This window comes from Astatotilapia calliptera, chromosome 9 (assembly GCF_900246225.1).
Source record: "Astatotilapia calliptera chromosome 9, fAstCal1.2, whole genome shotgun sequence".
Taxonomy (NCBI): domain Eukaryota; kingdom Metazoa; phylum Chordata; class Actinopteri; order Cichliformes; family Cichlidae; genus Astatotilapia; species Astatotilapia calliptera.
In genome coordinates this window covers 16,057,156-16,071,691 of record NC_039310.1, presented here as the reverse complement: position 1 = coordinate 16,071,691, position 14,536 = coordinate 16,057,156, and the positions used below count along the sequence as shown (strand labels likewise).

At 40.4% G+C, this 14,536-nt stretch overlaps 1 protein-coding gene across 1 annotated transcript in view; it reads left to right on the top strand.

Moving 5' to 3' along the window:
* kcnb2b (potassium voltage-gated channel subfamily B member 2b) overlaps positions 1-13,302 on the top strand; it is a 98,739-nt gene extending 85,437 nt beyond the window's left edge. Inside the window, exon 3 of the mRNA XM_026179469.1 lies at positions 7,373-13,302. Within this exon, the coding sequence (XP_026035254.1) occupies positions 7,373-9,355 (1,983 nt within the window). The 3' untranslated portion in view covers positions 9,356-13,302. The remainder of the gene's footprint in view (positions 1-7,372) is intronic.
* Positions 13,303-14,536: the final 1,234 nt, after the last annotated feature.

Genomic DNA, 14,536 nt, shown 5'->3' with positions numbered 1-14,536 from the left:
CCTAGTAAAGGTACATTGGTCAGCTTTGCTGTAATAGGCTTCCCTGTTTACGTATTAATAAAATATAATGTTTATTAACTCAGTATTAACTTGATAGCATTAGTTGAAAATGACATTTCATTGTCAAAAGCACAAGCTACATGTTAGCATTCTCAGCTAATTAATTTAGCATCTACAGCAGTAACCTATCAGTACTTTACAATGATGCCAACAGTAAATAATTTTCTAACCATAGAAATTTCGATCATTGAAAACATCTTGATTTTTTAGCAGAGTCAGAGAAAGTCTGTTATATCCGCAGTGTGGAAAAATCATATTTTGGCCTAAAGTTGAAAGTAGGCTGCACTTACCATTAGCCAAATGCTATGCTCTCTCCTCTGGGGACAGCAATCCACAAATCATCCATCCCATCAGAACTGTATGCTGCCAAGCTAATCAAATTGAGCATAACATTAGTTCAGGCACCCCTCGAAGTCAGGCTCATCTGCAATCCCAGTAGAGCAGCTGAAACCACATAAGCTGATGGCTCAGATACCCGTCTACAAGTCTAATTGGCTGTCTCATATAGGACAAACTTTTTATGCTGCTTCAGCTCTCCTATACTTGCAGCACAAGTGCAAGCTGCTCTGCAACCCACCTTCACTTTTTACATCGTATTTGGTTTAGTTAATGTCACTGAGGTCATGGAAGGACAAGAAGGTCCCAGAAGAGAGCCATGCTGGCGAATATAAATTACAGCAGACTGAAATGCAGTGAAATGCAGTGAAATACAGTGATCATGACTGAATTTGTCTTATCATTGTTGGTATGCTTTTGAGATAGTTTGGCATTGCAAAGCAGTGATTCAAACTCGTGTCAGTTGGAGATTTTGCACACCTGAGTTACATGCAGGCCTATTTTCTGCTCTGTTTATGCACTGCATTAGGGTTCAGAGATAATAAAACAGCCACGCTCATATTGGAAAATTTATGGCGGCCTACTTTTTTGCTCGTGAATCATTAAAGAAGTGATTTATAAAAGAATTGGACCTATAAGCAGAATCAATAATGGCACTGGTTTCAGTGAAAGCTTATCAATATCCATCCCTCTGCATATCCATGCCTCCGGAGTGCAACACGGCAACAAGATGACTCTGGTGCACTTCTCTCTTATTGCTGTTGTTTGATTGAATTAGTAAAAGTCTTAATGAGCTTCGCCTAATGTGTCGTTTGAACAAACACCAAAGGAGGAATTGTCCGCACATTGTGTCAGCTAATGCGTGAATTTCTATGTATGATCTTTCAAACTGCTAATCATGGGCATGTCACTCAGTCCAAATTGCCTCTAAGCTGTAATCGAGCACCACATGCTGACACACCATAACTGTGTTGCCTTTTCTGTGCAGGCATGTTTGTGCGCCTATTGGATGAATGTACTCTATAAATATTTCATACTAGCCCACTTCCCTCCCTGCTTCATCAAAAAAGGGAAAAAAGAAAGAAACACACAAACAAATATCCCTCTGGTATAAATAAAGCCTGGACAAAAGTGAAAGGGCTTTGAGGGGGAGTGTGAAAAGCTTGCGCAGAAGAGTGTGTTTTACAAGACGAAAGCAGGAAACAGTGAAGTTTAGCAAAGAGATCAGACACTGCAGCCAGAGGGTTTTAGTGGGTCTTTCAATATTTTTTCACCTGTCATATTTTGCCTAAAAGTTAACTTAAAAAGTTGGGTAACAAAACGTGCAGATGGCCTACAAGCAGATGAGTCCTGGTTATTGATTAAGGTTTCTTCTCATACACTGTCAGGCCCACTTGAGCATTATTTGTGCTGCTGAATGAACCCAGCACAGTTTCAACATAAACACTGGCTGGAACCTTCTGGTTTCTTCGTGCTGCATGCCTCCAGCAAGGATAATATGAAGGTGACAGCGAGTTCTGCATCCCCTGTTGATGTTGCCGTGCTTTGCAAAGTAATCAACAAGATAAAATGTTTACATGCAGAGATCGTCTCTCACACTGATTGTAAGACACCTCACTGAGATTGACCCTGAAGACGTGACTTAAATCACAACGTGACTTCTGGCGAAAGCTCCCGAGCACAGTTGGGGCACATAATATATTCTAGCTGACTGATAACAAATTAAATTGTAAGTGACACAGAGCGGTGATACTGCATTATGCTTAGACACATTGGTCATATCCACTGCAATTATTGACTGCACTTTGAGCTGTCAAAAGTTTATGAATAGCTCAGTAGATTTCAGAAAATAATCAGTATTCATTATCACGCATCCAACTCTGGAGTCTCTAAAAACTGTAGACCAGACGGACACTGAACTGGTTTATTTTTCTCATTTTGTTGCAAATTGTAAAAAAAAGCAGTTTTGGACACATGAAGTATTGTACCAGTTTCAAGAAATTCATTTGGATCAGATTCATCGTTTTATTTTTTGTCCCCAGTGCTTTATGAACTTGGTAATTTTTTCTGCAGACTAATGGCTTTAGAATTGAGGCTGAAATCGTAATGGCTGGGCAGTTCTCCAAACCTCTCTGAACCTCGGAGGATCTACGGAACAAAACATTTGATGGCCAACAAATATCACCATCTCTTTCTGTTTCTCTCTTGCTCTCCCTTTCTTGGTGAATGCCTTGGAAACTGGCCATAGTAAAGGCACTCAACCAGACAGAATGGTGTAGGAAGGGTGGGGACCCCCCCTGCTTTGCTGCTGATTTATATTTGGTCTCTCTAAGGGTGTGTGTATTTAAGTAATATTCCAGCTATGTGTCTTATCATGTTTGTTCACTGCTTCCATTAATTGTTGTCAATTGCTAATTAGCAGAATTTATGCACAAAGGGGATTATACCTACATCCTGCATGTGCATCTAATAATGAGAATAATAGCGCAGTGGGCACGTGTAAACTTAATAAAGTAATTCATTACGTTAGCAAAGTAGACTTTGCACAAAGCCAAGTTGTCATGTGCCATCCAACATCTTATGGGGTCATAACACTCGAAGAGATACAGACCAAGAAGATTAAATACCACACAACTCCTGAAATCAATCCACATTACCATAGCCATAATCATCTGGATTGATTCTGCAGCAAAAAATTATCATACCTGAGGAAAGGCTCAATTTGTCAAGCGCAAATTGATGAACCAAGTGGGGGAGGTTTGGCCAGTGGGGACTTGTGGGGTGGATCTTAGTCCATAAGAGCTTCGGGCAGGGTTATCAATAGGTTCTTGCTGGACTTGGCTCAGTGTCCATAATTTGATGTGTACACAATCAATAGCCTCCACCTAGCTGGCAGGTGGGCCACTGGTGTGGTGCAGAATATTTTTCATCCTCACAAGAGCTTTCCCCTCTCAAAGTCAGGAACGATGCGAATGCAGGCAGAGGAGGGACGTAGTTGTAGTTGTGCAATCATGAGCTGCCACTGATGACAGGACACTTATAGAAGAGTTAGTGCCTCTATTGACGACCTCTTGAGGAGGATGTAGAAAGGTGATTCTTGCAATTTCAGGAGAAGTGGTTGAGATGACAGATGGCTGAAGATAAAGCTCAAGAGAGGCACAGAAAAGCGACTCAAGAGGGCTCTTAATGCCATGACTCCTGCATGTTTTCTCCTCTGGATCAACTTCACTCCCCATTCTCTGTCCACCCAGGATATCTTCAATTACTTTTAAGGATCTGCGGAATTAAATCATGAGGAGAGTGTGTTTGCTACGGCTAAAGAGCATTTGCTTATTTTAGTTTTTTTTGGTGACAGTACCTGTTCCAAATGTAACCTCTTGACATCGTCATCTGATTGTTGGGTTTTTCTCTGTGTTGTTGTCGGGTCTTTACCTTACAAAATAAAGTGCCTTCATGTGACTGTTGTGATTTGACACTTTATAAAAACTATTGCACTGAATTGATCTGAACCACCTTCTGCTCAGTTGTTATGCATTCTCTGCTACATGTGGAGCCAACAGTGCTACAGTTGGAGCTGCTTTGTTGTGAAAAACCACATGACGGCTTCATGTTTCAATTATCCCAAACATCTTTTTATGTATTAACTTTTCATATAAGGAAATAGTTTATCTCCAAATACCAGGAAAACTGTGATAGTCCTACCATTTATCGGTTGAGCTCCAAAAGTAAGACATGACACTCAGAACTTTATTTTGTTAGTCGTCTCCCTCATTGTAAATCTCAAAGTGAACCAGCTTCCCAGTGCAGTCGTGCTAAGCTGTCTGTTTGTTTGTTTTCCGTGGGTGATCTGCTAAAAATGCTTAAATGTATGAAAGCAAGACAGCTACCAAGAGCAATGCACATTAGGTGATCCAAGATGAGCACACCTCATGGGCGTGAGCTCATCACATAACATACTAACCAAAATAATGCAATGTAAAAATGCAGGTATTATTCAAATGTTTCTTTCTGGGAGCAACATGACAACTCAGATCAAAGGGAGAGAGCTCAAGGAAAATCGATGTTGTGACATCAGGCCAAACTCCTCTCCTGTGAAGTGATTGACTCTATGAAGTTTTAAAGAATAGGCAAATCTTCTCTGCATACATCTGAAAGTCCATGTGATGCACATTACAACAAAAGTCTGCCGTACAGACCCACTCGTGTGTACGATTTGGCCTGATTGTGCTCTTATTATTCAGAGCACAATGGAGAGGGAGCACAGCAGCCCGATTGGTCACAGGCAGCTAAAGTATGTCAAACACCAGCTAATCATCTCCATGCATTGACCGCCCATCTAAGCCAATCAGGAGCAGCAAATATATTTTGATAGATGAGTATAAAATTAATGTATATAATAAAGTTATAATTACCAGTAGTTTGATATTTAACTTTGTTAATTGCTTTTAAATGAAATTGCTTCATTTTAACACAACAAGCATTCACCGTTTTGCCAAGGTGCGTGCAGGCACATCGGTCAGTGGTGGAATTGACAGATAGTTTAATCTCAGTTATCTAACAGTTCAGAGAGAAGCTCCACAGATTAGAAAGTAGCCGCATCTATGAAAAATCTTCTTTCACTTCCTGTGTCTGTTAGCCTTCGTCCTCACAGTCACGTCTAGGTCAACCGGCTTTACTGTGCTTTCTTTTTTTTATTTTGTTCTTTGTTTTTTAATCCACCACTCACGACATTTGATGCTATACTTAATGCAACCGCGGATGCAAATCATGAGAAAAGAGGAGTCCAAGTAATTGATCTTTTTAACTACTCCCACTCAATAACAGTAGGTTAATGCAAGCCACCTCAGCGCTTCTTATCCCCGAGCTTACACGGCATTTACCGAACACAGGTTGCTTGGGTGTGTGAAAGTGAGACAGCGGGGCTATGGGTCAATGAAAACATTAATCAGTTTGTCTCTGTCTGTGTGTTTGTGTCCGTGCTCGCATGTCCATTCTTTCAGCTGTTCATAGTGTAGCTTTTGAAGTATGGAACAGCAGAAGATTAACTGTGTCCTCTGAGGCAGTTAATGTAAAATCTAAATAAAGAATCGACCTCTGAAGAATGACTTACCTCTTGCCTGCACGTCAGTAAATCTTATTTACATATACTCCGCTCCATACTGTACCACATCAGAAAATCATCTGTGTAAGACACAGTATACCCCCAAAATTATTATCTCGTGCTCTTATCTGCTCTTCTACCTTGTTGCTGTTCAGAAACAAGAGTACAAGCAAAGGTCTTCCGATCAAATTGTTTGGCAGCAGGGAGTGAGCCTGAAATGCGCTTGCCAAAAAGTTGAGGGGTATGGAAGCAATCTGCGTCCTTACTATGACTCCACAGCTCAGTGCCAAGCTTGCCCTGAGTTGCCTCACTTAGCTGCTAATAGGTTTAACCTAATCAGTACCAGCATTCATTTAGCGATAACACTTCCGCTGCTGAGCCAGGACACCACCTTCTTTATTCTGCTTTATGATTCCATTTTTCCTCTGCATTAGTAGAAGAGATCCTGCTTTATTTAAAAACAGCAACAACAAAAAAAATGCATTTATATATGTTTGCTTCAGGAAATGCCACTAGCCTTCTGACCACTTTTTCCAGCTTGTCATTGTTAGCCACAGGCTAATGGATGGACTACAGAAGTGGTTGACCCCTAACCACTGCAAGAAAGAAAAAAAAGTATTGCCAATATGTAATATTTGCTAAATTAATGAAGTCTCTGCGGAGATACTGTGAGCCTCTCCAGACTACACATTGTAAATTTATGTAAGATCATCAATGTGTTCTGCAACTTAATGTGATTTGTGATTAGTATTCAGCGTGCCTTGTTTTCCTATTTGACTGAGTCGCTTCAATCTCTCTTCATTACATTTTAATAGGCTTTATATTGCTCGAGTCACAGAGGGCTTTGCACAAAAGAATGCTAATTTTTCACGTCCTGGATTTCAGTCGATGTTGTGATGCAGGGTTGCACCGAGTGTAGTGCAGAGATGCTTCACCTGTGTGGGAAGAGACGCTCAGCTGAGCAGAGTTGAACTGGAGAGGAATAAAAAGAGGACATCAGCTAACCCCAGCAGCATTGTAAAGAGTTTTATGTGTAGTTGCAGCGCAAGAGGGAAGATATTCAGCTCATCACGTAACATAATGTCTTCGCCATATATAGATGACACACTTGTTTTATAAATATTCAATCATAGTCAGTACATCTAAGGCCAGATTTAATCAATCAGTTTCTATAAATCCTCATCGAGATAAAGAGCTGCAGCTAAAACTCAGCTTTATGCTGTGCTGACCTCATGGCATTATACAAGATTATTATTATACCCATCCCCTCACTGTTCAAATGAGCATACGGGAAACAATATTTTCACTGTATGTTTCATAAGAAGAAACAATATTTGTAAAGCTTTGTGCATTTTTTAAAGTGAAAGTAATGAATGAAAGGGGAAGTTTTAGACATTTGCCAACAGATGGCGCCAAAATCCTTTTATTCTTTCATGTGGTGTAGATGGGACTACACACACACACACACATACACTCACGTGCGCGCTCACAGTTATTGTCTAAACAGATTTCTGCCCTACTTACTACCCTTATTTAAATGACTTCTCAGTCAGTAAGCTCCGCAATGCTTCATTCATTTAATCACTCATTGGTTCCTTGTGTCATTTTCCATTATCTTTCTGACCTATCCTTATGTAATACTCTAGCATATTCTATATTCTTTATATGGATAATGGAGCTCTGATATTCATGAGCACGCCCACAGTGCCTTTGAACCAAAGACAGAGCCTCCATTAGATTCATATCATATACTGGAGACCTTTATTTATACATCTTTTAAAATCCTTAATGCAAATCAGGCAGCCCTGATTATTCAGAGTGTGTCCTCTACCAGTGTTAAACTAATACTTTCTTCATTTCTGTCTCTCTTTTCAGATTCTAGCCATCATATCAATACTGTTTATCGTCCTCTCCACCATCGCACTTTCCCTCAACACTTTACCAGAGCTCCAGCACAAAGATGAGTTTGGCCATTTCAATGATAACCCCAACCTGGCCCATGTGGAGGCCGTGTGTATTGCCTGGTTCACCATGGAGTACCTCCTTCGCTTCCTGTCCTCTCCGAATAAGTGGAAATTCTTCAAAGGCCCACTTAATGTTATTGACTTGCTGGCCATTTTGCCCTACTATGTCACCATATTCCTAACAGAGTCGAATAGGAGTGTGCTGCAGTTCCAAAATGTGCGTCGTGTGGTGCAGATATTCAGAATCATGAGAATACTGAGGATCCTGAAGTTGGCCAGGCACTCCACGGGGCTCCAGTCTTTAGGATTTACTTTGAGAAGGAGCTACAATGAACTGGGGCTACTTATCTTATTTCTTGCCATGGGCATCATGATATTTTCCAGCTTGGTCTTCTTTGCTGAAAAAGATGAAGATGCCACCAAATTCACCAGTATTCCTGCCTCATTCTGGTGGGCCACCATTACAATGACTACAGTGGGCTACGGTGACATTTACCCACAGACGTTGCTTGGAAAGATTGTAGGTGGACTGTGTTGCATTGCAGGTGTGCTTGTCATTGCCCTACCAATCCCCATCATTGTAAACAACTTCTCTGAGTTCTACAAAGAGCAGAAGAGGCAGGAGAAAGCCATCAAGAGAAGGGAGGCTCTGGAGAGAGCCAGAAGGAATGGTAGCATTGTGTCAATGAACCTAAAAGATGCCTTTGCTCGTAGTATGGAACTGATAGATGTAGCGGTAGATAAAGGAGAAAACAAGACGCCTCTTGAGAACCATCTGTCGCCTAGCCGCTGGGGCAGCCATACCAGGCATGCCTCTTCTGAAATCCATCTGAAATCACCTGACAAAAGAAACCCAGAGTTTCTACCCGAAAGTTCTCCCCATCACATAACCATCACCACAACTGGAAGTCCACAGCGGACAAGCAGGACCCCACAGCACCTTAGTGCTCAAACACTGGAGGAGATGTACAGTCAAATAACCAAGTCACAGTCCTTCAGCAATCTCAACACTACAAGCTCCATGAGCACTCTGAGCACAACTATGACTGCCCCGGCATCACCGAAGAAATCCCAGAGCCCTGAATTTGCATTAAAAGAGGAGGTGGGGATGGAGATGAAGGAAGTCCAGCCCTCCTTGCCAGAAAACTTTGGAAGCTGTTCAGCTGGCATCGAAAAACAGAGCTCAAACTCAGGCGAGGAGGATGCTAGATCATGTCATATCAGACACCCCAGGGCCCCGCCACCTCTGAATCTTAGCTTACTGAGGCCCAGTGATGACCAGAGGTTTCTTAAAGATGGTCTCTATGAGTCTGTCAACCCAAGTGATGGATCAGAGCTCTACATAGACGAAGGGGAAAGCTTTAACAGTGCTGTGGAGAATATCCAGGGCTCTCCAAGACGGATTAATCCTCTAAAAATAAAAGGGTTGAAGGTCAATTACACAAAGACCTCTGCTGAAGGCCCTCTGACACCACCCAGTACTACTTCTCCTGGAGACATCAGCTCCAGCATCCTGGAAGATGAGTCTCCAGTGGGAGAGACATCACCACTCATCCCTAGTTCAGAGGGGCTTCTTCCAGTCACAATGGAAGACGTCTGCCCTCTGGCCCCTAAGAGGCTGGTGGTGGACACCCCACCAGGGGATGAAGATTCACAATCCACAGAGAATCATGAGGAGAAGCACCTGATGGAGGTGGCGGGAGCAGCGGTTGCACCATTGTCACCCAAGACAGCAGCACAAAATAGCACCCAAGGTGTGGTTGGGGCAGGCGAGGAGGTTAAGCCTGACAGCAACCAAAGTGGACACAAAGTAGAGAACCACATGTTTACATCCGATATCCACCTGATACCCGGGGATGGCAGCCTCTCTCCAACATGTGAAACCAGCATGTGAATGTAAGGGACATTTGAGGGACAACAGACCTAGTACAACCTCAGCCTGAAGTTTGGGAGAGCAGGGAGGAAAGTCAAGGGTGCAGCGGTGGCGAAAGATCTTTTTGCATGGCATGACAAGTCTCTTATACTTGTGTTGTTGTTGAATTGCAGAAAAAGAAACTGCAGTGCTTTGTGCAGATCCTGGAAAAACAGTGGGCTCAAAGAGGACACTTTTGAGAAACAGAGAATTCATCAAATCACGTACACGCAGGTCCTCCAGATGTACATAACGTCTCCTTTTCTAGCAAAAGAAGGAAATGCACAGAGGAACTGTAAAAGCATGCTTTTTTTAAAAAAAAATCAAAGGACAGATATTTTACGGTGCTTAGTTTGCTGAAAGCGCTCCACTGTAAATACTAGGACATCTAAGGCAATGACAATGCACAAGATGGCAAGGGAAGACAGTCACTGAGGGTACTAATATTTGTAATGTGAAAAAGAAGGGGTAGGGGTTTGGATAGACAGCCCTCAGATTGGGTGTTGCATCGTAGCGACCTATAAAAAAAAAGAAACATATCATTACCTTTTGTGGCAATGCAAAGTGTTCTCATGATGGCCCTGTTTCTTTGTTTTGTTTCGTTTTTGTTTTGTTTGGTTGTTTTTTTTCTCGTGAATAACAGATGAAACTGTAACGTTGAGATTAATATATTTGTTTTTCATAGAAGCTGTTGAACTTTCAGTTTGAGCATCTTTGAATTCATGAATGTGGGAAAGAAAGATAAAAACACCTTGAATTCTCTCTAAAAACAAAAAAAAAAAAACACCAAAAAAAAAACACCTGTAGTTGCCAAGTATTTATCAAACCAGTAAGAAGATGAACTATCAGACACTAAAGCTACTGACAATATTTATCACGAGATTTAAGATGCTCCTCGTTCAGCCTTTTGATTCCATCCAAATCAGAGGAAATGATCTTATTTACTCTCTAACATCAATTATATAAATAAATATATCTATCTATCTAAAAGTAGTTTTAAGAATGAAACGTGATAAGTAGGGCTAGATTGGTTGTAGGAAAAGTCTACAATATGTAGGTGAGACTCCATTTAAAAAAACAAAAAAAAGAGGTAAGACTTATTATTCACCAAGGTAGATTTGGTCATTAACACAGATATATGCGTTACACTATCATTATCTATTTTGGCTTTTTAAAAGGGGTAGATTACAACAACAAAAAATGACAGTATTCCTTCTGATATCAATGGACCAAATCAAGCACACTGGCAAGCTTTCTTCTATCTCGAATGCATTATAGCATATATGGTAATAACATGTATTTTGACAGTAGGTATGCTTTTGGAGTTTTTTTTTTCATTATAGTTTGTTTACCTGCATTGTGTTCATTGGCCCATCCTCAGCAGCCTCATGTCAATGTTGACCTTTGTTCCATACTACTGCAACTTTACCCAATCCTGCTGATAGGTTTAAGGCATTTTTTTGTATATCTGTGGTGTCTCGGACTGTAATTTATCGTGTTTTATTGTGAACAATTTTCAGTCAAACTTAAACCCAAAGGATTTTTTTTTCTCTCGTCGTCTCTCTTGCTTTTGTTTTACACTGACTGAAAATATGTCTGTTCTACGTTGCCTTTGATTCCAATTTATTGCTGGAATATTTGTTTATTTCTTTCGGCGTGACACATGTCGGCGTAGACTAGCGAGGAGTTTGTGAAAGCCACACAAACCGGAATGGCAGTGATAGGAAGGAACGTGGGTGAACTATTTTGTTGTTTTCTTTCTTGTTATCATTCTTTTTCGCTAATCATATTTTGGTTGTTTGTTTGTTTTACTGAAAGGTGTGGAATGTGCAATATCGCATACTGCAATCTATGCAGGCCAAGAATTGTGGCACTTTATTTTATGTCTATGGGAATTTGTAAGTGTACAGGCAAAATTTACTTGTATTTTTCAGATGTTATATCTTTAATATGAGGCAAAAAGAGTATTACGACTACTACTAGGATCTCACAAACAATGCAAATGAGAATCTGACTTTTACTTTTTCGTATTGCGTGACTGGCAAAATGCTGTTGAGCACCTTAAAGCCAGGTATTAATGGACCTCAAATTTGATTATCTGTCGGAATAAGAATCCAAATTGACCACCAGGGCCTTTTATACTCCTGTTAGATTTACATAAAAAAAATCTAGCAAATGTGTGGAAGATATTAACATTATCTAATTTTAATGGCCACAAACAAACAATTTTCTGTTTTTTGTGAATTATCGTGGAGAATGAGTCTATTTTTTCTAAACCAAAATGGAGCACGACCACAATTTCCTGCCATATGGTGGTTGAAATGATGCGTGCCTTTTCATAACACGGCTGTTTATGAGAAGGTAGCGAGTCATTTTGCTTTGTTCATATAGCACTGTACAGAAAAAAAATTCTAATTTTATAGGAAAAATCAGGTCTTTATGTAATAGAAACAAGTAATGATATTGAGTTCTCAGGTTTTCTATAACTCTCTGATGTTCTGATTGGATAGATTATCTGTTTTGTTTTGTTTTTCTTGAACAGCTAATGTCAGCTAGCTGCTTCTGTACTTTTTGAGAAGTGTTGTTGTCAAAATCCACTTCGATGTCTTGGCTTCCAGAACAGGGAGCTGCAATATTTCTCCCTTCTTCTGAGTAATGTGTGTACCACATTCAGTATCCACTCCCATCAGTCTTCGGAGAGGCAGGAAGAAGTACAAACAAAGGGATGGGCATCTGACCATTAAGGGAGGCAAAGAGGGAGCGCAGCTACAGCCAGGAAGAGATCCCTGCTGTCTCTGAGCTGATCCATCTGATTATTTCCCATGCTGACACCAGTGAGTGCTCCGGGCCCTCCGGCTTCAGAAGCTCTAACCCCATGGCATGCCCTCAGGAATAGCTACGAGTGGGTAAAAACAAGGCGAGGACAAGAAAAGAAATGGTTCTCCCAAATGGTTACATTGTGTCAGTTGTGGTCCATATTTTCTTTCTTTTGTCTGTGTACATACGATTTGCCCAAAGTAGCATATTCTGACTCAGTGTTCAGAGATTCATGTGAGACCTCATGGAGTTACCTTTGTGATATTACCGATCCCTCATCAGAAACTCAGATTCTTTGGTATTCTCTGAAGTAAAATGCGGAGTCAGCGGTGGTCTTCGTTTGAATTTTCATCTCTTTTTTTTTTCTTTATAATAAAGGGAGGTTAGATCGTAACCTTCTTGTTTGTAAGCTTGTACTTTTTTTCTGTACTCCAATTAATCCTTCATCCCTTGTTTGTAGTAATCATGTCTCTGTGTTAGCCTCGAGTAATCTTTCATTTTGACAGGTAGGGTAGAGAAACAAGGGATTTGGATTGATCAGCTGTATCCCCTCCGGATAAAGTTTGTGTGGATACTGCAGCTAATTCTGTGAACTGACAGCAAAAAGGACTGTGCTCTGTCTTACTGTCTCATGATGGCGTATTCATCTGTGATGCTGTACAGAGTGGAAACGTCGTGTCTTTACCCTCTCTGAGAGAATGGGTATTGTCCGTGTCACTCATACCTGCTTACCTTGCTCCTTAAAATGCAAACAGCATCATTGTTTGTCCTTATATCTCTGTATATTCTGCCTCCTCCATTGTTTTTTCTGTTCAGCTTTGAGAAAGCATTATCATCAAGACACATCCTGACCTACAGACTGTTTCTGTACAAAGCAACATCTTTGTATGCATGTAGTAGTCTGAACAATTATGTGACCACAGAACACTTTGTTATGGTATGTATGTCAACATTTGTGTAGAGCATTGTTCCTCATTACGTCTATTAGCATATGCAGAATAACAAATAAATGTATAACTCCTGCGTTTGTGTGTTTGGTGTTCCCTGCTCTGCATGTGAGATGATGATTGTAGGCCAGGAAAGTAAAAAAGAGGGGGGAAAAAAGTTTGAATCAGGACACCAATTAAAATAATATGTTGCATTTGCTGCAAGAAAGCAAAGTTGTTTTCCATATACAGAAGTGTGGACAACTCAGCAGTTTGGCTGGTTGATAAATGATTTATTACAGAGCGGAGATGCGTTTCGTTCGATGCAATTAATGTAAGTGTGCATTTCCAGGCATGTTCCAATGCAACTAAACAACATTTACAGTGTGTTTAGAGGGAAATGCATTCTCTGTCCAATAATAATTTGCAATGTAAAAACCAGTTAAGCCCAAATAAGGCTCGTGGTGTGGTGGCAGAGGCATTCACATAGTTTCTTCGCTTCTAGTGTGGCAACAATTTTACTTAGTTTTATATTTTTTCTGTCTTTAACTTTATCTTTATGGCCATTTTAGGTTAGTTTAGGAATATAATTATTGGGTTAGGTTAAATAGTTACACTTTAGGTTTCTGTTAGGTTTAGGGGAAAAGGTCATTTCTGATTAAAAAAAAAAACATACTTACAGTGTTAACTGCATGTGAAGGTTCTCATTCAATTCAATTTTATTTATATAGCACCAAATATAGCACCTTAAAGTGCTTTACATTTTAAGGTAAAGACCCTGCAATGATACAGAGAAAATCCTAACAAGCACATGACCCCCTGTGAGCAAGCATTTTGGTGACAGAGGGAAGAGAAAAGTCTCTTTTAACAGGAAGAACCAGGCTTAAGGAGGGGTAGCCATGTACCCCTTGGCTTGTTAGGGGTGAGGGGAGGAAGATAAGTCACTGATTTGCTGGATTACCAGGTGGATAAGTTAAGATAATATAATTACATATTTGGAAAATTCTGAATTTATGACTCATTGCCTAAAATGGGTCAGAAATAAGAAAGAAATAACACAAATGGCAACAAAATATTTATTACAAATGTATTTTTATTTACAAAAAACACACACAAACACATTTTTGTTGCTACAATCAGTTCTTCCAGACCTGCTTCCAAGTTCCATGAAGGGTCCTAATGAAAGAACTGATACAATCAGAAAAGTAAACAAAGTTAAGGCTGTTATAACTATTATAACTGTTATACTCAGCTGATTTCACCTGATACCCTGCACAACCTGTATGGTTCACAGTGAATGATCCAATAAAAAGAAAATATTCCCAAGGCATCCCACCCCAAAAAAATTGTCAATGCCAGAGGTCAGAGGGAAACGGCTTGATGGGCTGCAGCAGAAGACGACCACATCAGGTGCCACTCC